We start from the raw sequence: 23,217 nt of genomic DNA on the forward strand, positions 1-23,217 counted from the left end.
ACAAGAGCCATCTATTGAAACATTTCCATTCCCCACACCATTCACCTGTAATGCCATTGTTACATTGTCATGAGGATGACAGACCGAAGTCCACATTTTGCACAGCCTTCGGTGGAGGCTCTCATGAGCTGGGAAGATTGGGTTCTGGGTGCTGGGATGTGGTCCTGAAATTCCTCAGGATGTGATCACAGACACAACTTGCAGGGTTAGGTTACTGGGATGCCCATCTAATCCGAATGGGGTGGGTGCAAGTGCCGCTTTATGTGCACCTCTCCTAACTGCCTACCCTATACAATCAAAAAATCTGGCACCTGCCTGGCTTGGGAGGGGAGTGGGATTTGCTCAGAGGGCATTCTTCCACATCTCCACTCTGATGCTGGCCATGTCCCCTTCGATTCTACTTAAGGGGACAATGAAGAATTTTTGTTTGGAGGTCCTAGCCGCTTCGCTGGTCTTTGCCTCTTTGATGAAACCCACTCATCTAGCTGCCACACCTGAGTATAATAGGCTTCAGTATAAACATGAGTCTGGGATATTTTCCAGTGAGTTCCATTGGTCTCCAGAGACGTTACGGTGAGAGAGCAGCGGAACCCCTGTAGGGTATTGGTACCTTCCCGTCCAGCCATCTGAAGAGTCGGTGGGGAACACATCTCTGTCAACACTGCCTGGCCTGCAGCCATATCACGCTCAAATGAGCTTCAATTGGCTGCCAGCGGGACTTCTGCCCCTCAATCGGGAGGAAGTCCCGGTTTAGCGAGCTGCCGGCCAACTCTTGATTCCCTGCAGCGACAGAAGCTGCAGTGGACTGAAATGGAACTTGATGAAGACGACAGAGTCAAAGTCCTGGGAGTGGTCAAAAAGATTAGTTTTCGGGGTCTCAGGCTTGGGGGGGGGGGTAGAGGATGCCTTTGGTGGTAAATAGTGGGGGTTTGGGGTATCGAGCAGAGGCCAGGGTGGGGGAAAAGGGTGGTCCAGTGGCCACCAGACGTTAAGGAGTGGGGCACCCGAAATTAGAAGGGGGCTTCTGATGGAGGCACCACCCACCCCACCCCACCCCACCCCCCCCCACCACCCCCCAGCCCTCCCCATCCCCCTCCTTCCTGCCCGAGGCCTAAACCTCCGATCGTTTTCAGGCTTCTCCCACACCTGGGAAATCCTCCCGCCAGCTGAAAAATTGAGTGGTCAATAATTGGCCACTTATGAGCCTCAACTGGGGCAAGATCGGGCAGCCCATCTGAGGCCTCGCCTGCCCCGGTGTAAGATTGGCAGCAAGGATAAGCCGATAGTAAAAACAGCCCTGATGCAGTCTGTCAAGACTGTCACAGAGCAGGCAGATTTCCCAAACCCTTACACACAAGAGGATGTGGACAACATCCTGATTACAACCATCAGGCAAACCAGCAGGAGTCGATGAGATTTACCCAGAATTCCTGAAGAACATCAGATCAATGGGAAGGAAGTGGTTAGCAAAGCTGGTTCCCATTCACAGCACAGGCACCATTCCAAACATCTGGTGCCAATCCAAGATATTGGCCATTGCCAAGCCAGGGACACTCCATGACCCATGCAGCCACCATCCCATTGCCCCCCCATTGGAATACCTCCTGCTAAAAAAAACTGAGTCCCACCCTGGGAGCTCCCACAACAGGCAGAGTTTTGCATAGGCCACCACTGTTCCAAGTCGGCTCTGACACTCACGTATTGAGGCCGGTTTCCAGAAAGGCCTGAAGACAGGAGCGACCTTTGTTGACTTACCCAGTGCCTATGACACAGTGTGGTGCACAGGCATGCTGCCGAAACTCTCCAAAATCAGCTGCCCTGTGAAAAACCAACAACTAATCAACTCCATGATCAGCAGCTGACAGTCCCGTGTGCACCTTGGAAATCAAATCGACTGCCCACGTCTAACCAACAATGATCTCCCACAGGGATCAGTCCCCGCACTGGTTCTCTTTAATATATATACCAGTGACCTCCCTCCCACAAAGTCACGGATCTTCACGTATGCTGATGACTTGGCCCTGGCTCCAGGCTAAAGAACTTCAGGACATTGAGGAAACGCTCACTGAAGATCTATGTTCTCTGGAAGCCTATTTCAGAAAATGGAGACTTTACTCAAACACTGCCAAGACTGTCATTTCAGCCCTCCGCCTGAACAATTCAAAAGGCCAGGGAAAACCTTCAGGTCCAGTTCTGTGGCTGACTGTTCATCCCCGACCCAACGCCAAAATGTCTTGGCATCACTCTTGAGCATACATTGACCTATCGCAACACCTCCAGAACACCAGAGCCAAGGTCAAGATGGGAGTGAATCTCCATTGGAAACTGGTGGTTACCACCTGGGACAGCAGAGCCAACACACTCTGCACTGCTTCACTCGCCCTGGTCTACCCAAAAGCAGAGGACTGTTGCTCAACCTGGTTCTGGAGCTGCCACACAAACATGGTAGATAGCCACCTCTTGGAAGCCATGAGGATTATTTCTGGGATGTTGAGGCCTACACAGCTCAAGTGGCTTCCTGTGCCATTGAATCTCCTGATGTCCACAGGGAGCACACCCTCCTCAAAGAACACCACCGGCTGACAGCTAACAAAGCACTCCCATTGACACAGGACCTCAAAAAAAGAAACCACACACATGCGCTCAAGTGAAATCTAGTCCTTACTGGAACACACTCCACACCCTACAAACTCGCAAATGTCCCACCTCTTGATGGCGCACATCACCAATCACAACCTGGTAACTGATCCAAGTGGTCAAGTCCCAGGGTTTTAACCTTCCATGCTTGAGGGTGGGCCAAGGAAGCTGTGGTCATGTGCTCCACAAGTGGAACATGAGGAACAGCTCAAACTGTGGCCATCCAAGTTAGACTATCACCCATATATTGAACTTCTACCCTGAGAGATCCATTCCTGGTAGCATCGCCACCATTCACACTGCATCAACTGTAGCTGTTGAACGGATTGTTAATCTCCACACCAAACTATAACTGCTTCTCCAGCCATACAAACAGAAAATCTTGATGTTAGTTAGTTCTTGCCCTGTTCCTCTCTTGCCTCCGCATAAGAAAAAAACACTTTGACTTCCCAAAATACACTATTAATGCATAGCTATTGTTTCTTACTTCTCTCTGTATTTCAGTATTTTTATGGCACTATTTGATTTTTAAAAAGAATATCATCAGCACATGCTAAAATGGGATCCAGCTATTGCCAAAAACCATCACTGCTGTTGGCAAAACAGTTATTTGCAGTGAAAGTCTCTCCCCATGCTATTGTATGTAGCTCAGGTGTGGAACTGAGTCAGCCATTCCAATCAATCAACCTAAAGACAGGCATGCTGGCTGCTCTTCACGCATTGCCTTTACTACACAAATACGGCATTCACACCAGGAGACATCAGTAAGAGGCCACTTCAAACCTTTTCTTCAAACAGCCACTGAAGCTTATTAGAGTTAAATATCCTGGAAAACACTTTGTTTGCTCAGTTGTTTCAGGTGCTGACCCTGGGAAACAAGGTTTTCTTTGATGTTAGTGGGTACATCTGGTGTACCTTTGTTCACTGAGCCAGTTACTGGGATAGGGAAGCTTATCCAATGGGACCTCTGCTATCTGTCATCATGGAGGTCTACCCCCACCCCCTCCAACCAATCCCCAGGCTGGATGGTGGAAATTAGCGGATAATATAGAGCCTGAGGCACAGGAAATAAAGGAGGAACAATACAGATAATGTTAAATTCAAGTTTTTTTTGAGGTTGAATTATGTCAGATAGGAATTCAGCGATACCTTGTACTAGGTCCTGTTAAGTGATAACTGGAAGGTGAATAAATTGACTGCAGAGAAGGGTAGTTCTCTTGTAATGGTGTACAATGATATATAATACATATCACTGTTTAGACAAGATTAGGTCCCAGACTATGGTATTGTACAGTGCATATGTAACGCCAACACCCCAATATCACAGGGTTACACAATACCATTGCCATCCCCATCAAATTGAGATATATGAACAATATAGTTCAAAGATAAATGTGCAAAACTACCATTCAGTTTTTAGGGTGCGATCATCCTGGGACCCATTTGTAATTGGAAAACATGCCCCAGAGCATTTTACCGGATGCTATTCATTTTACCTGTTGAGAATGAAATGTAAAGAACCCTGGCTCAGGGTGCAGAACCTGATCAAGGTTGGAAAGAATGAAATACAAGGGACATCAGAAAGGAATGAGGTGACTGCTGGCCTGAAGAATGACCAGTGCTGGAGCCACCAAAGGTAAGAGATGGGAATAGTAGTTGGACCCAGACCATAGTAAACAATGGCCCAAAATGAGCGCAAAGTTGGTGGTGCCTCTACTCAAGACCCCATGCAGAGAGGCTCAAACCATTTTCTGGTTCCAGCATCATTTTCATGGAGCTGAATGGCAGGTAGGACCTGTTGGTGGGGAGGTGAAGGGCAGAATGAGACAGAAGAATTTGAAAGGATTCATAAAAGGAAGCAATAACTTCTCTTTTCCTAAGTAGCTGACAGAGAGGTTCCTTTATGGACCATTGGTTAGGCTGCTTCACACCTGTTATAACTGACATCAGCATGAACAGTGCGTTCTCTGTTCATTCATCTATTGACGTTGCCACTTGAATTCTGCAACTGGTGTAGGGAGATTTGTATATTTAAACAATACTGCATTGCTTTGTGTGAAAATGCTCAGCACACATTTAAAGGGCTGACTGAAAGTTGAATCAGGCCGGCAAACGGATGTCCAAGAAACATACTTTTCTGTGTCAGGAAGCTATTTGTCAGGCAAGGAATGGGCAGTTGTCCAGTTAAAAACCTTTCCACAAAAGAACTGGAAAGCAAGATTTTCTTTCCTCTATATAAGGGCCTAGACACCATCAATCTAAAGGGCATAAAAGCCATGAGGAATAAAAGCAACAAACCATTTCTCATGAATCTTTGAGCTCTATAAGGAACTAACTGCATTGCTTGGATAACTGGTAAATTTAATCTACTTGGAATTTAATGAAGTTCGATATAAGAGGCTTACCTTTTTTGCTGCTTGTTCTTCTTCAACCCCATCTCCCACCACAATGTAGACTGCTTTCCTTCCAAACCTTTGAACTATTCTTTCAAAGCAGCTTTCCTTCCCTAAAAATAAACAATACAATTGATGGTTCTCCAATCTCGGGGAGCAGTAACAACCTTGCAAAGTATTTGCTCTTGAGTTTGATTTTGATTTTTAGAAGTGGCTGCCACTGGTACAAAATACTTGTAGACAACACTCAAAAATATGTCTCAATATATATTTAAAGTCAAGGTAACCCATACATGTCTATTATAGCTGTCATGGATTGAATTGAGCCTCATAGCAGTATGGCTAAGAAGAGCATGCCCTCTATACAGTCACAATACAATTAGGCTAAAAGAGACCGTTAAGTCCATGAGAACCATTAGTACAATTAGGCTGCACGTCTCTTTCTTGCTCTTGATCCAAATTTATCTGTCTCACATTAACTAACGATTTACATTCAATTCGATCATTTAATTGTTCGTTGTTTAAGTTTAATTATCTACCAGTGTTAATCATGCAAGTTCTTTTGTCAACATTGAGCAAATGCATAACCTATTAAATAACAAAACCTATTAAGGAGGCTAATGGAATGCTATCTTTTATTATGAGAGGAATTGAACATAAAAGTAAGGATGTTATGCTTCAGTTATATGGGGCATTGGTGAGACCATATCTCGAATACTGTGTGCGGTTTTGGTCCCCTTGTTTAAGGAAGGATGTAAATGCGTTGGAGGTGGTTCTGAGGAGGTTTACTGGATTGATACCTGGAATGAGTGGGTTGTCTTATGAGGGAAGGTTGGATAGACTGGGCTTGTTTCCACTGGAGTTTAGAAGAGTGAGGGGTGACTTGGTTGAAGTATATAAGATCCTGAACAGTATTGACAAGGTGGATGTGGAAAGGATGTTTCCTCTTGTGGGTGAGTCCAGAACTAGGGGACGTTGTTTTAAAATTGGAGGTTGCCCTTTTAGGACAGAGATGAGGAGAATTTTTTTCTCTGAGGGCTGTGCGACTTTGGAACATTGCCTCAGAAGGTGGTGGAGGTGGGGTCATTGAATATTTTCAAGGTGGAGGTAGGTAGATTCTTGTTAGGCAAAGGAAACACAGGTTATCGGGGGGGTAGATGGGAATGTGGAATTCGAAACACAAACAGATCAGCCATGATCTTATCGAATAGCAGAGCAGGCACGAGGGGCTGAATGTTCTACTTCTGCTTCTATTTCTTATGTTAATGTCTCTGATTGCCTTTTTCTGACCATTGTTTTCACAAATTGGGCAGGATTTTCCGGTCGGCGATTGGGGGCGGGGCCCGCTCACCGACACATAAAATGATGCGGGGTGATGTCGGGTGGAACTCCCGACGTCACCCCGCATAATTTCCATTTTCAGGTCGGCGGGGGTGCAGCTGAGTCAACTGCGCACCCGTCGACCTGTCAACGGCCTATTGAGGCCATTTAAAAACTAATTAAGGTCGTTAATGGACCTGCCCATCCAACCTTAAGGTCGGGGGGGAGGCCGGGAGCCCTGGCAGGCTTTGGAAAAAGCCTGAAACCCCATCCACGGGCAGGATGCGGTTTCATGAGGGTATTTAAATTTTTAAAAAAGGTTCCAGTAAAACTTATGGACATGTCCCAACTCATGTGACAGGGCAGGGAAATTTTTTAAGCATATTTATTAAAAGTTTTAAATCGGAGCTGATCTCCCTGAGGCAGGACTTAGCCTCAGGGAGATCTGTGCGCTCCTTCACGCACTCCCGGCTGAGAGAATCCCCCCCGCCCGCACAGGGAGTGCCTAGCGCTTCCTGGCTGATGTCACATTGGGTGGGCCTTAATTGGCCCGCCCATGTAAAATGGCAGCGTGCCCCCAATCGGGGGCGCCGATCGGATGCTAGCCCATGCGTGCCCGCTCCTGCACTTCCCCCCCGAACGGGGGTAAAATTTTTCCCATGATGTCATCCAAAAGGTGATTATCATCTATAATGTAGAATAAAATAATTTAATAAAGATTTTAAAATTCACCTGTGCTTACCCGTTTTTGTAGCACTGTAAATATTTTCTATTGGGAAGACTGTACCCAGTCCGTATAACAATACCTTTGAGAGGGCAGGTATCAGCTGTGTTGTTGTAACGAGAATATTCACACAATTTGATCTGTAAAATAAATCAACCAACTCAATTTTTTACAGAGATGTTACCTGTGAAGTGTTGTTCCTACTGCACTGCCCAGGTTGTCCTACTTTCTGACACTGGGATTCCACTGTATCGTACTGACCTCAGCATCACCACCCAGGACAAAGCAACTCGCTTGATTGACACCCATCCACCACCTTGAATATACAACCCCTCTATCATCGGTGCACTGTGGCTGTAATGAACGCCATCTATAGGATGCACTTGTGCAGTTTTCTTCATCATCTTCCAAAGCCATAACTGTATCATCTAGAAGGGTAAAAGTAGTGGGCACATCGGAGCAACACCACCTTCAAGTTTCCCTTCAAGTCACACATCATTCCTTCATCATCGTTGGGCCCAAATTCTGGAATTCCCTCCTAATAGCACTGTGGGAATATGTTCACACACACACAGTGGCAGTTCAAGTAGGTGGTTCACCACCACCTTCTCAAGGGCAATTAGGGATTGGCAATGAATATTGGCCTTGCCAGTGATGCCCACATCACATGAACAAATAAGAACAGAAATCACACCAACATGCATCACCTTCAACATCCAAAGCAAGCAGTTTACACAACTGCAATCTGTATTTTTCACCAATTTTCTCTCTTGCCAAATTAAAGTCCTAAAGATTCCAGTCACTCTTCACATGTTGTGCAAGTAACAATTGCACATTGTGGGGCTTGACTTGACAGTGAATTCTGGCAGGCTATTTGACCACAGACACCAACACATGGACACATATTCCAACAGGGGCTATCTGATAGAAATCAGGAGCTAAAATCTTGGCTGATTATTCTACGCTAATTCAAGAGATACTCAGGCTGATTGCAAGACCCTTATTATCATCCCACCTCAGAGCAGCTGGTACAGTGCCGATTAGGAAACGAACATATCCCAGTAGCAATCCTGTTACCTACATTAATCTGGAGATATTGAATTATGTTACTGGATGAAAAAATAGGACCGAGTATGTCTGTTGTAGTCAGGGCAAAACTAGATTATGCCTTACAAACTGAGAAAAGCAGTTTGTAAGATTCCAATGATCTAAAGCAGCTAATTTACTGCCTTTCATCCCAATAGCACGTTTTCAACATATTGCTGGTTAAGAGGTGCCAGTGAGGTTATTTACCTAGAATTAATTAGACTGAGTGCTTTCAGTGCATGTGTCAGCCACAGATCAGTTAGAGCCTCCATATCCGCCCTCAGCTGCAGCCATCCTTCTCTCTTGGGTGTTCCAATTAAACCTATGCAATGACAAAGAACCAAAGCTTAATGCAGAGTCGCTGATTTTGATGGTGAGTTAGTTATTGCATAGTTTCATAGTCAAAAATAACCAGGAAAGGGGTCAAAGGATAACAGGTAGCCATTTTGGCAATATTGTGTAAAGTTGGTTATGGATCCATCAACAGAAATGATACATATTGTCATGCTCGTGATGAATTGCTACGTTTGCTTAACTCATCAAAAAGTTTAGATGATTCACTTGTGGAATAGTCCAGAAATAGCTCAGGATCATTGTGATATCCTTTATCCAGTGTTTTTCTTTTAACAGCATTTGCTTTTTCCTTTTGAAAGTAATTTCTCGTTTGGAACAAACAGGAAGTATTTCTGTCTTAAGTGCAAGATCTGTCAAATGAAATAGAACTTAAAGGGTTCCTATTGACTCATTCTGCAGTTGAACTGTCCATTATATGACTTGTGACAAAATTTGTGTGTCTAGGTATTATGGTAAGAAAGCTTTCAGCATATATTAAATTGCAGATACTTGCCGCCAACGTTGTTTTTGTAAGTGTTGTACATTTCTTTTACTCGACGATAGCGGAATGCTAATTTCCTCATCCAGTCTACACCCCCATGCACACCAGAGCCTATACAAAGGTTTCCACCAACTGCTGCTGTTTGGAAACCATCTGTTGCAAAGTTATACGTGCTGTGTGGGAGGAGAGAGGAAGACTGTTAGTGGCATTAGTTCCATTAATTAGTGCACAGCTGACATTCTGGAGAATAAAACAGCCCATGTAGGGCTTATTTTCAGTGAGGAGCTCACCTCAAATCCTGCCCATTGTCATCTGAAGACACATCGTCGATGTGAACCTGGTCACACTCCTGCAAAAATATAAGTAAAATTAAGAACTCTGGAATTCAAACAAAGTGTAGCACACTGAATATTCTAGTCACCCAGCAGTCTGCAGTGGAGCACTTTCCCATGTCAAGATCGCTTCCTGAATCAGTTGGGGATGAAAATACGGCATCGGATGTTATATCAAACGCCAGAAAAATGATTTTAACCTTTAGCCTCCTACCAAAATCTACATTCTGTCTTATTTAGCTGTAGTCTCTCATGATACTGAGGTCAAAGTTGAAACCCATGTTGGCTTTCAGCATTCCACGAGCAAGATCACAGGTTTAACCAAAGAATGTAGTTGGAAAATACAGCTAATGAGGAAATGTTTGGTGATTCTGTCAAGTTCTGTATTTCTACTTTATCGGTTTGAATCAGGGGAAGTTACAGTAAATTCCTTTTGCAGATGTTCATTTGGTGGTAAATGTGCTGAGACTTTGAAAGCTGCAAAGTCCATTCCAGCTTAGTTGTGCAGCTTTGTAAGTGTAATCAAAAATAACACCGGACAAATATATGTGACACTGGCTGCCATTCACAAATGGCTTTCGTTGAGCAGCAGGGGACAGCGGGGGTGGGGCCTGCTTGCCGACATGTAAAATGACGTGTGGTGATGTCGGGCATGCGTCCCAATGTCACCGCGTGTCATTTAGATTGTCAGTTCGGCGGGCACATAGCCAAATCGGCTGCGCGCCCGCTGAACTATCAAAGGCCTATTAAGGTCATTAACACAGTAATTAAAGCTGTTAAGAATGCTGCCTGTCCAGCATTAAGGTTGGGGGGGCGGGGGTGGGGGGGGGAGGCGAAGTGCCCAGTCGGTCTTTGCATTTTTCATGAAACCTCACCCGCGGGCGGGATGAGGTTTCGTGAAGAGTTTTTTAATTAAATAAAAATTTATGAAAACATTAATGGACATGTCCCAGCTCATGTGACAGTTTCCCACGAGGGGACATGTCCTTACAATTTTTTTCTACCTTTATTAAACTTTTCACAACTTAAACTAATCTCCCTGATGCACCTCCGTGCCTCAGGGAGATTTCTGCGCGTGAAAGAGCGCAGGCCCCGACTCAGGGGGAAGAATTTCCCCCCGTTGGGGGTGGGGGGGGGGTTGTGTGGGGGCAGGCAGGAGCGAGTGCGAACCCGATCGGCGCCCCCGATTGGGTGCGCACCGCCATTTTACATGGGTGGGCCAATTAAGGCCTACCCTGTGTGACACACACCCGGAAGCGCAGACACCCTTGTGCCTCAGGGAGATTAACTTAAGTTATGGAAAGTTTAATAAAGGTAGAAAAAAATTTTAAGGACATGTCCCCTCATGTGAAACTGTCACTTCCGGGCTTCCTGTGGGGCCCGTCCACCATCCGAGGGCAAAATTCTGCCCCATGTGTCTGCTGCCTTTGTCCGTCTAGCTGGTAGGGGTTACAGATTTGGAAGATGCCATCAAAGGAGCTTTAGTGAGTTGCTACCGGGCATCTTGTATATGGAACACACTGCTGCCACTGTGTGTGGGTAGTGGAGGGAGTGAATGTTTAAGGTGGTGGATGGGGTCACTCTCACCTCACCTCTGGAATTCAGCTTTTCAGCTGCTTTAACGGGTGAAGCTGTGGAGAGAGATGAGGAGTTGGGATGAAGAAAACCTTCCTGATCTGCCCTCAGCATTGCCTAAGGGCCAAAACAGAAGCTGCAAAGACAGCCACATCAGAGCCAAACAACATTAACCCTGATCTGGAAGATAAAAAGTAGAGAATAGAAACATCAGAAATACAGTACAAGTAAATAAATGACTATGTATTATTGCCAATTATTATATGTCTGAGAAAGCCAGCTTGTCTTCCTAATTCTGAAACAGTAAATTAATAACAAAGACAGCATTACAACACTGAACATACTTAATGTTCTCTTTCACGATGGACCACTGACAACTTATTTTATGTGTTGAATCTTGTACTGATCAAGCTGAGGGAGCTCTGTGCAGGAGAAGAGAACACTTTGACTTTCTGCACTGAGTGTCAGCATCAACCATTTCCAGATCAGTTGCATTGTCTTTTACATACAGCAGTGACTCTCAAACGTTTTCCTTTTCAAATGGAATAGCAATCGCGGATTCCCCATCTAAATTATAGTATGAAATTCTGATATCAATAACAGTAGATTCTGGACAAACACTGCCCAAAATACATGGGCAGAATTTTCCATTCATCGTGCGGGGGTGGACCCCAAAACTCAGGAACATAAAATGAAGCGTGATGATGTCGGGTATTCCTCTCGGCATCATTGTGCTGTCGCGCGATATTTCGTTCGGCGGACACTCGTCGGAGTCAGCTGCGTGCCCACCGATATTTGATAGGCCTGTTAAGGCCACTAAGCAGGTAATTAACATGAATCTTATGCTACTCATCCATGAGCGGGTTGAGGTTTCCTAAAGCTAATAATGATTCACTTGCTCTTGTTTTGACCACGGCACCTCCTCCCTGTAAATAATTGCAAACTGTACAGCTCTCAAGACGCAAAAGCAACAGAGGTTCCTTCTGCGCTGGCCAAAACGAACTGTTATAAAATTAGTCCCATCTGAAACTAATTGTGGTGCTGCATGTTATTTTTATTGCAAAGATGTCCTCTGCCACTGTTGTAAAATATGTTCAGCAAAAGCCCAGCAGCATTATTGATTATTTTGTGGGTCCCTCTGACAAGCCTCTACAGAGCCTCAGGGGTCCATGGACACCAGTTTCATATAGTAAAGCCTCTATTCTATCTTTGCCTAAGAAGTTCTTTTCTTTGTACTAGTTTGTTATCCATTCCTCATACCAGTCACTTCTTCAGCTTGCCAATTTAGTGGTAGATAGAGATAATTTTATATTGTATATTTGCTCCTTCTAGAAACTTTACTGACGCAGCCCTGAGCTCACTTTCCTTAAGATCTTTAGGGAGGGCAGAGAGGAGAAATTTTAATCCTTTCAGTCTGGGCTGCATTCAAACACAGGTCCCAAAGGTGAGAGTGTTTTAACACACTGAGCCACCATGCCCCATAAAGGCTCAGGTTTTTTTTTCAAACAGTGTGGCTTACCCTAAACCTAATCCCTGCAGAAGCAAGGAAGTGACCTTCTGCACATGGCTGTAAAATAACTGCAACCATTTTTATGATAAAACAAACTATGGCAATGATTCACATCGGTTCATAGTTAGTGAAAACTCAGTGAAATTGACACTTTGTACTGCAAAGCCAAACAGTACGTCTTAAATATACTTGGGCTTTGAGTGAGGGAAATGAGAATTTCAAATGCTATTAGGGTGGGAGCCCAATGAGAATACTTGGTTCGATGTTTCTAAATATATCTATGGGCTCAAATCAAAGACTTTCTACCATAGTTGTGTTGAGCTCATGCCCTCGAAATGGAGGATCAAAATATTATTAAAATACACCACCATATGATACTCAATGGCCCATCAGAATGACTGCCTTTTGCATTTCTAACCTATTTCAATTACCTTCAAGGTAACTGTCCCCTGGAATATGTATGATCGCTGGTAATCAATGCAATGCATTCTAACCAGCAGGTGTCTCCATAAACTTTGAAAAGTTGCTATTTTATTGCACCGACTGCTTAAATGTGTGTGGGAAAAGGCCTCCATGTGTGTTACTTATCAGTCTTCATTGACATAGGTCTAGCCAAAAAGCAATGAAAGTTATCCTTCAGGGGAAACTTGAGTGTGAGACCAGTTTTCAAGCTTGGATTTCTCAGTTGAGGGTTTGTACTATCTTTTCAGCAGAGTAATTTTCACTGCTGCAATCAACATGGGTTAATAGTATGAGCTCTTCTGAAACTGCATGTGTAATTGTTTAGTGCTGCATAGTTTTGCTATTACATGCTATGGGCAAACGTTAATGATTTATTATGCAAAATCATTACATATACATTTGTTCTGCAGAATACATGTGCTCGAGTCGCAGCCAAATCTGCTAAAGAATGACTGCCTGCCTAAATAATTGCAAAGAGTTTGCTTCTCTCAACTGTTAGACTGATACTTTGAGAACAGGAGTAGCATCTCCAAACCACACTGATCAGTGCAAAGTTAAAATGGTATGTTGTCTTCATGAATGGGGCATATGTGCTGTGTGAATATTTTGCTTTCACAGCTTTCAATATTTTTTTTCGGATTCATAATTGTACAAAATATGAAACAAGATACTCCCTTGTTCTGAAGCTCACTAGTCTTCAAATAACTGTTTAAGTGTTTTATACATTGAACAGCATCCATCAGTAGCTACAGCAATAAGGTACTTGGCTTCAACTACAAGATGCCCGAGTTCTAAGGCACTGAGATATTTGGCAACTTTTGACAAGGAGACTTAACTCAAACTTCCATTTTGGTCAAAGGATTCCTTTTCCCTACATTGTTCTGGCATCTCACTCTCAGCTAAGCACCAAGTTCCAATTCAAGTACACGCTGGATCAATCAGAAAAATATTACCCAATCTTCTAATGTAGATCTACAGGATGAACTGCAGGAACTCATTAATGTTACTTTAATGGCATCTTCCAGACACATAACCTCTGTCGCCAAGAAGAGGGGCAAAAACTTGTATTTGTACAGTGCATTTAACAAATAAAATGATCCAAGACACTTTACAATTGTTATCAAGAAAAAGCTGACACTGAGTCATGTAAAGAGATATTAGGTCAGATGTCTAAATGCTTCATCCAAACAAAGTTAGCTTTTTCACAAGTTGACTTTGGACTCTACATTTTCACCCATCTCCAGCTATGCCATTTTGTTATAGGCCAATTGTATGTGGAAAAGATAGATTACTTATCTCATCCTTTGCACAATATTGTCCTCCTAAAAACTCCCACTCTATTTCGTTCTTTCTGAGGTTATTTACAGGAGGCAGGAATTGGGCAGGACTCCCAGAATAACAGGTCTCTTCCCCTGCATCCTGTGCTTTGTGCCCAGGGAATCCACAAACCCTGGAAGCAAACCACAGGAAAAGCAGCCCCATTATTATTGCAGATTACAATAGTAGTTCTGCCCATTTCTTTGTCCTCTGAAGGAATGGCCAATTCCATGTTAGGCCTTTTCTTCCAGCTCATGTGGTCATGTCCTCTTATTTCATGCTTCATGGGAAGTACAAAGAGCTTGTTAATTTATACTGGAACAGTTCTTCAGCAAGTTAAGCACTTGTCCTATGTCCCTTCTGAACCCTTAGTCTTGTTTCTTTGTTGAAGATAAAAACCCTGAATTCTTTCAGTCCATTTTGTATTTCTTGGATCATTGCCCAGAAATCATCCCGGTTGGTATTCATTCCACTTTTTCCGGAACAGTCTCTACAGGGATTCCTACATCTTACGGAAATCTTGTGCCTGATGCAGATACAGGAATAAGTTCTGGAAATTATGAACCTATGTTGGTTTGTGTTTGGCACATACCTAAAATATTTATTAAAATTCTTCTTGAACATTTGTAATCGAGCTAATTATTTCTGCAAGAACCTTGGAGATGCATGCACCACCAATTTTCTTTTTCCTTAATGTGTGTTAACTAATTGTCTTGTATTCTTTCATGGTGGGGTTGGGGAAGGTGGGGGAAAGAACGAGAGTAGCAATGCAAAACCAAAGTTAAACAGGAAATGAGGACGACCCCTGCAGAGATTCCAGGTGAGGGCAAACATAACATTTGTTAAACTTGGGACCAGGTGGACTGAACTGTATTTGCATTCCATTGTGAATGAACTAGAAACTAAAGCTAATTGCATGTGACACATTAAAACAACAAAGGACTTACAGGATACAACAGAGTGTTTGCAAATGGATTTATATCAGCCATACAATTAGGAAGACACACAACAAATTAAACTTAGCAGTGATTAACATTATAAAAAGGCCAAATACTTGGGACATAAGTGAATAAATGGATTTATGATAGCCTATACATTGAAAGTGGTTTGTTTACTATTACAATGTCCAGACATCATTTAAAAAATCCAATACATAGGATATATTTCCAGAATAGCAGAATAAGCATACAGAAATCACACTGGGACTTTACGATGTGTTATTCACTTGGAATATGATGCTCAGTCGGGTCACCGTATCATAGAAATAGAGTTGGATTAGATAGGGTACAGGAAAGAAAAGTTAATTTAAATAGGGACACACAATGGAGAAAGCTAAAATAGGTTTAAGCTTTGCAGCCTAGGAAGGAATGTGCTTCTTGGGCAAAAATAAAAATACCTGGAAAAACTCAGCAGGTCTGGCAGCATCTGTGGAGAGGAACACAGTTAACGTTTCGAGTCCGTATGACTCTTCAACAGAACTAAGTAAAAATAGAAAAGAGGTGAAATATACCCTGGTTTAAGGAGGGGGGGGGGGGGGTGGTGGTGGGACAAGTAGAGCTGGATGGAGGGCCAGTGATAGGTGGAGATAACCAAAAGATGTCATAGACAAAAGGACAAAGAGGTGTTGAAGGTGGTGATATTATAACTAAAAGTTGTTATTGTTGTTACATTAGGAAATTTGTGTTAAACAAAGTGTGTGAGCAAGTGACAAGAGACAACTTTAGAAATACAATTTCTACTATTTTTGTTGTTTGCAATCATTGTGCTAAAACAAAAAATCCTTCAATGCATTTTTTAACAAGCTCTTCCTTTCTAAAAGTCTAGGGTTTTATTTTGTGCACAATAATTCTTTTAATGACATCAATATATCACCCATTATATTGTGCAGACTGCTGTCTACACAGCCAGTACAGTGCCCCTTTAAATGGCTGAACATGATTTCCAGTGGAAATATGATTCCAAAAGATTTTCTTTGTCAGGCAATTGCTTCAAACTTGGCTTGATGTGCGGAGAAGTTCTGCCAACAGCATATAACTGGCTTCTTATCCTGCACCTATTTTGTAAGGCAGGTTGGAGAGGTTTTATATTAAGACTGGAAGGTAAAACCATATGAATGCTAGGTGGGCACTGGCTGTATGACAATATACTTCTTTAATCCTGAAATGTACCCATTATTCCTTGCAGCGACAAAATATAATTACTAGGGTGCAATTTTTGTATTTCCCTTTGAGCTCTGTGACATTATTCCCAAATAAATACTGTTACATACTCCAGTTATTCCCAGTGGAATTGTGCTGCAAACTCTTACAGAAAGAAAGCACTTTAATGTAGATTAAAATTATTTATTTCTGATGAAACTCTCGGTTGTGGCAGATTAAAACAAATAGTTTTAAAAATTATTTTCCTTAGGTAACCTGAATTCCGAAAAGTGCTCTATAATTCTTTAATTCTACTTTTTTTTTATTGTTGAATCCTCCATAATGCTTTCTTCCTCTTTAGTTGGCCTATATTATGTATCACTCCTTGGTCAGGTGGAGAGGCAGGCACCACACCCTCTCAATATTTAATTATGAAGGCGTGGATGAGAGATATCCATGGAAATTTAGTTACCAATTATTCCCTTGCTCCCCTTCCCTATTGGGGTAAAACACCAATTTTTGTCTCTCTCTTTAAGGCCACAACTGAATTTGGAAAAGTAGCTTTCAGACAAATCTATGTCCTAGCATTCCAAAAGACAGGTAGCTACAGCATCATCTACCTTAAAGGTTTTCAATTGTCATCTTCTCTTTCTTTCTAGCCAGGTGAGGAAACCTTTTTCTTCCCTGTGCAATCTGCTGAATGTAAAAGCTTTAGATTGATTCTGCAGCAAAGTCCCTTTTTGCAGGACAATCGCTCGCCTCTCAACTGCCTTCCAGGAGAACTGGCTGGACGTGTGGAGCAGAGCATCACTCCTTTCCCATCAGGCACAACCCCACTGGATGTCAGCTCATTATTCAGAGGCCCGAGCTCTGCTCTCCCACTTGCTGAGGCTTTCCTGGTTGTAGCAGAATGAAAATTTGCATATCCCCAGGCAAAAACCAAAGACTGCAATCGAAGACTTGATCCACCAACAAATACATCCCTCCACACATACCCCCCAACTCCTTATCCACTGCCCTGCAACCTCCCAAGAGATTGCTAGCGCATGGTAAAGCATGTTTCAACTTGATATTTTAAAAGCTGTGACAGCATGTGTGTGCTCCAAGGGAAAATTATAGAATTATAGAAGATTTCTATTAGGCTTGGAACAAAGTCTTCCAGTATGCTACCTCCTCTCCCTTGCTGATCTCATCTGCAGACTGAACAATGCAATCTACGGGATGTTTCTATCTGAACAGGATATGTTTTTGGAAACTTTTACCCGTGAACAGGTTAACATATTTTTAAAATAAAAACAAAAACTGCTGCAAACATACAAGAGGTTAATCAGCATCTATAGATAGGAAGATAGCTTAACTTTCCAGTTCAGTTTGGATGAAAGGTTAGATGCCAAACATAAATCTGTATTTTTTTTTAAAATATAGATGATAATCACCCTGTTGTACATTTACAGCTTTTATAATTTATTTCCAGGATTTGTAACTCAATTTTAACCACAAAGTACCCTTTTTGTGTGGAGACTATTGCTCTGCTGAATCCCTGGATGTTGTGGATTAACTGTGCACACTGGACTGTGCTGCCTACCCAATTCCTATTGAGGCACAGTTCAAACTGTCTAAGCAGTTTGGTATTTGCTCGGGATCTGTGTTTTCCATTTTCTTCTTTTTTTACTGATTGTTCAGTACAGGAACGTGCAACACTGGTAGCTATCACATTACTGACTTAATGAAATACCATGAAATTAACTGAGACACTACCTCAGAACCCATCAGCAGTCGCTATCAGATTACTGACTAAGTGACTGGTACAGAAATTGACCGAGACACTAGTTCAGACTGGCAAGTAGGACTACTTTGTTGCTACTTTTTGAGACATTTTTTTGTTTGCCATTTTTTTGGTCTTTAAACCTTGTACAACGTTATTACATAAAGCTTTAGAAGGCAGATAAAACAAGAACACTTGTTGGATCTAAGCTTCAGTCCCCAACCTTCACTACATCTGGTAAAGCACAGGCTGCACAGTCACCGTTTCTTTTGAATACAGACAACCCCGCAGCAGGCAGCAGACCCTTCCAAGAGTTATATTGCACTGATCTAAATGGCCTGAATGACCTTTTCACATGTCTTATGATTTAATATGTCTGTATCAGTATAAATGTACTATACATGACCTACCTGGTGCATTTTAATTCCCATGTATTCTAATCTTACCTCCTTGTATAGGGTTAGAGTAAGTTCAGCTCTTGGAGATAAGGTTATATAGCATTGTCCTGTCATTTGTGGGTCCCTAATGGAAGCGTGCAATTGCTGAATTTACCTTAATATTCTCCAGTTAAATCTATACGTCTAAATTGTAATTGACTCTCTTTATCCAACATACTAATTGCTTTGAACTTACACTATTAGAAATAAAAATTCCAACGATAGTGCACAAACAACTGTAAAATAACAATTGGACACCAGCATCATTTCCATACATCCTTCTATGATAATTACACTTGCTTGTATATAGGAACATAGGAACAGGAATAGGCCATTCAGCCCCTTCAGCCTATTCTGCCATTCAATTAAGCCATGGTTAATCTGTATCTTAACGCCATCTACTTGCTTTGGTTTCATTACCTTTAGTGTCCTTGCCTAATAAGTATCTACATATCATTCTCAATTTTGAAATTTTCAATTGACATAGCCTCAACAGCTTTTTGAGAGAAAGAGTTCCAGATTTCTATTACCCTTTGTATGAAGAAATGTTTTCTGACATCACCCAGAATGTCCTAGTTCTAAATTTAAGGTTATGAACTCTTGGGGCAGGATTTTGCCCTTGGCAGGGGTGCTCGGCAGGACTGGTAGGGAAGCCGACCGCCACCCATGATCAGCTCTGCACCGCGATTTCACGCAGATGGGCCAATTAAGGCCCTGACTGGATTGCGAGCGGTAGCGTTGAGCACTGCCTGTCGAGGCGGGGGGGAGAAGGGAGAGCCGGGCCTAGCACGCGGTTCATGCATGCGCGAGAAAGAGCGCTTCAGTCTGCCTGAGGCACGGAGCCGCCTCAGGGAGATTGAAGCACTGTGTTAAAAAAATAATGAAGAGAATAAAAATTTAATAAAACATATCCCTCCTGTGACTCTGGGACATGTTTTTAATTCAAAAATAAAGTTTTTATTTAATGTATATTTGCTTTAGGAAACCTCATCCCGCTCGTGGATGAGGTTTCCGAGAAATGTAAAGGCCGCTTGGCCTTTTTGCCCGCCTGCCAATCGTTAGGTTGGACGGGCAGTGTAAATTTGAATTTAATGAGATTGTTAATGGCCTTAATAGACCTTTTAATTATCAGTGGGTACCGAGCTGATTCTGGCGTGCACCTGCCGAACAAAATATCGTGAGATTGTGCGATGACATTGGGATGCACGCCCGAGGTCATCACGTGTCATTTTACGCTTGGGCGTGTTGGGTGAGTGCCCTCATGCCGAGCGTAATATTCTGCCCTTTCTCTGCACTCTCCCACCAGAGAAAATAACCTATTGCTATCAGATAATTTGACCATCATAAACAACTCAATTAGATCATCCCTCAATCATTTATATACAAGGAAATACAAGCCTGGTCAGTACTACCTGTCCTCATAATTTAACCCTTTTAGTCCTGGTATCATTTTGGTGAATCTGTGCTGCACCCAGTTTTTCCTGAGGTGTGGCGTGCAGGCTGAATGCAGTATCCCATGTGGGGTCTGACCAGAGCTCTGGGCAGCTGTAACATAGCTTCCACCCCTATATATTCCAGCCCTTTGTAGCTAATAGCCAACATTCCATTAGCCTAGTTAATTATTCCTCATACCTATCCACTAGCTTTCAATGTTTTCTGTACTTGAACATCCAAATCTCACTGCTCCCAGCTTCTCACCATTCAGAAAATACCTTGACCTATCTTTCTTGGATGTCCTCACATTTTCCCACATTGAGCTCCATCTGATATAGTTTTGCCCATTCACTGGACAGAATTTAATGCCTTCCCCCGTAGTGGCTTTGGTGGTGGAGGCATTTAAGTGAGCGGGTGGGTGACCCTGCTGCCTTCCTGCCTCTGTCCTGATTAGGTTCGTGGTGAGAAGCCTTGTGGAGGGCCTTCCTGCCCCGCCACCAACTGAGGCTATGAGGGCAATTAATGTCTACTTAAGGGCCTCATCTCATTGCCACTGGTATTCACTTAGTGGCGGGCAGGGGACTTGCCATGCAGGAAGCTCGAAAAGCAAACTCGTGGGGTCGCTTGTGCGCTCCTGGGGAGATTGGGGGGGTGGCGGGGGGGTCCCTTGTTCAAAAGCACCACCGCCTGATTGAGGGGCTTGGGCCTGCTGAGAGCAATCGGCGCCCCCCCCCCCCCCCCCCCCCCCCCACCCCCCAACCGCCCAATCACTTGCTGCCAAACCCCACCCCCACTCCCCCTCTCCCTCGAGAGGGGCAGCAGCCACTAACCCTGCCCCCCCCAACAACAGATGCACTGCTGAGCAATGAAGATCTGCTGGACTGTCATTGGCTGGCAGCTCTTGGTGGGCAGGCCTCTGGGTCCCTGATGCTGGGGAAAGCCCACCACTGCCCAGTTGACAATATGGCAAGCCTTCCTGAAAATGGGCGACACAGGCCCCTCACCAGCTCTCCAGCCAGCAAGGGGAGACCCCCATTGTCTACATTAAGTTCCAACCCCTTAATCTATAAATATCCCTTTGCAACTAGCTCTGCCACCTAACTTACTGTTGCCAGCAAACTTCAATTAGCAGCTTTGCTTCCTTCATCCAGGTCACTTATAAATATAATGAAAAGCTCCCCGTCGGTTTTATTATATGTACTCTTAGTGTGGCAGACCTTGTCTGTAACCATCACTGGCGCAGTGATGTGAATGACACACTATTCTGGGTTGGGGAAAATGAATGAAAACATAAGTTCAAGTGACCATGAACTGCAGTTTAAGCTTGATATTTTTTTCGTGCTTGTCAGGTTGATCTTCCCTTGTAATTGTCCAGCTAAGAGGTGGTTTGTAGCTTTTATTTTATTGAATTGTTGGAGAATGAGCCTTTTGTCGCCCTGGCTCTACAGGTTTGGCTCAGGACTGCAATAATGCTGGGAATGTCTGTTATAACACAAATCCAGAGCCCATGCTCCAAAGTCAGAGTTGCTGTTTCTCAATCCTGGTTGGGGGTTGGGGGGGAGGCGTGGGCTGGGAGGAGGTTGGGGGTGGGGGGGAGGCGTGGGCTGGGAGGAGGTTGGGGGTGGTGCGGGGGAGGGGAGGTGTGGGCAGGGAGGAGGTTGGGGGTGGTGCGGGGAGGGGAGGTGTGGGCAGGGAGGAGGTTGGGGGTGGTGTGGGGGAGGTGTGGGCAGGGAGGAGGTTGGGGTTGGGGGGGAGGGGAGGTGTGGGCAGGGAGGAGGTTGGGGGTGGGGGGGAGGGGAGGTGTGGGCAGGGAGGAGGTTGGGGGTGGTGGGGAGGGGAGGTGTGGGCAGGGAGGAGGTTGGGGGTGGTGTGGGGGAGGTGTGGGCAGGGAGGAGGTTGGGGGTGGTGCGGGGGAGGTGTGGGCAGGGAGGAGGTTGGGGGTGGGGGGGAGGGGAGGTGTGGGCAGTGAGGAGGTTGGGGTTGGGGGGGAGGGGAGGTGTGGGCAGGGAGGAGGTTGGGGGTGGTGTGGGGGAGGTGTGGGCAGGGAGGAGGTTGGGGGTGGTGTTGGGGAGGTGTGGGCAGGGAGGAGGTTGGGGGTGGTGTGGGGGAGGTGTGGGCAGGGAGGAGGTTGGGGTTGGGGGGGAGGGGAGGTGTGGGCAGGGAGGAGGTTGGGGGTGGTGCGGGGGAGGTGTGGGCAGGGAGGAGGTTGGGGGTGGAGGAGGGGAGGTGTGGGCAGGGAGGAGGTTGGGGGTGGTGCGGGGGAGGTGTGGGCAGGGAGGAGGTTGGGGGTGGTGTGGGGGAGGTGTGGGCAGGGAGGAGGTTGGGGTTGGGGGGAGGGGAGGTGTGGGCAGGGAGGAGGTTGGGGGTGGTGCGGGGGAGGTGTGGGCAGGGAGGAGGTTGGGGTTGGGGGGGAGGGGAGGTGTGGGCAGGGAGGAGGTTGGGGGTGGTGTGGGGGAGGTGTGGGCAGGGAGGAGGTTGGGGGTGGTGTGGGGGAGGTGTGGGCAGGGAGGAGGTTGGGGGTGGTGTGGGGGAGGTGTGGGCAGGGAGGAGGTTGGGGGTGGTGCGGGGGAGGTGTGGGCAGGGAGGAGGTTGGGGGTGGTGTCGGGGAGGTGTGGGCAGGGAGGAGGTTGGGGTTGGGGGGGAGGGGAGGTGTGGGCAGGGAGGAGGTTGGGGGTGGGGGGGGAGGGGAGGTGTGGGCAGGGAGGAGGTTGGGGTTGGGGGGGAGGGGAGGTGTGGGCAGGGAGGAGGTTGGGGGTGGTGCGGGGGAGGGGAGGTGTGGGCAGGGAGGAGGTTGGGGGTGGTGCGGGGGAGGTGTGGGCAGGGAGGAGGTTGGGGTTGGGGGGGAGGGGAGGTGTGGGCAGGGAGGAGGTTGGGGTTGGGGGGGAGGGGAGGTGTGGGCAGGGAGGAGGTTGGGGGTGGGGGGGAGGGGAGGTGTGGGCAGGGAGGAGGTTGGGGTTGGGGGGGAGGGGAGGTGTGGGCAGGGAGGAGGTTGGGGGTGGTGCGGGGGAGGGGAGGTGTGGGCAGGGAGGAGGTTGGGGGTGGTGCGGGGGAGGTGTGGGCAGGGAGGAGGTTGGGGTTGGGGGGGAGGGGAGGTGTGGGCAGGGAGGAGGTTGGGGTTGGGGGGGAGGGGAGGTGTGGGCAGGGAGGAGGTTGGGGTTGGGGGGGAGGGGAGGTGTGGGCAGGGAGGAGGTTGGGGGTGGTGCGGGGGAGGGGAGGTGTGGGCAGGGAGGAGGTTGGGGGTGGTGCGGGGGA

At 45.5% G+C, this 23,217-nt stretch overlaps 1 protein-coding gene across 4 annotated transcripts in view; it reads right to left on the bottom strand.

Annotated features, from left to right (window-relative positions):
• The window catches only part of LOC121287415 (eyes absent homolog 2-like), a 262,276-nt gene that overhangs the window by 3,475 nt on the left and 235,584 nt on the right, over nucleotides 1-23,217 (bottom strand). For all 4 annotated transcript variants that reach the window (XM_041205274.1, XM_041205273.1, XM_041205275.1 and 1 more), the window contains 5 exons: nucleotides 9,286-9,344; nucleotides 9,008-9,168; nucleotides 8,368-8,482; nucleotides 7,093-7,214; nucleotides 5,043-5,143 (listed from right to left, as the gene is read on the bottom strand). In XM_041205274.1, coding sequence (XP_041061208.1) covers nucleotides 5,043-5,143; nucleotides 7,093-7,214; nucleotides 8,368-8,482; nucleotides 9,008-9,168; nucleotides 9,286-9,344 — 558 coding nt within the window. The remainder of the gene's footprint in view (nucleotides 1-5,042; nucleotides 5,144-7,092; nucleotides 7,215-8,367; nucleotides 8,483-9,007; nucleotides 9,169-9,285; nucleotides 9,345-23,217) is intronic.

The sequence above is a fragment of the Carcharodon carcharias genome, chromosome 14 (genome assembly GCF_017639515.1).
Source record: "Carcharodon carcharias isolate sCarCar2 chromosome 14, sCarCar2.pri, whole genome shotgun sequence".
Classification (NCBI taxonomy): Eukaryota; Metazoa; Chordata; class Chondrichthyes; order Lamniformes; family Lamnidae; genus Carcharodon; species Carcharodon carcharias.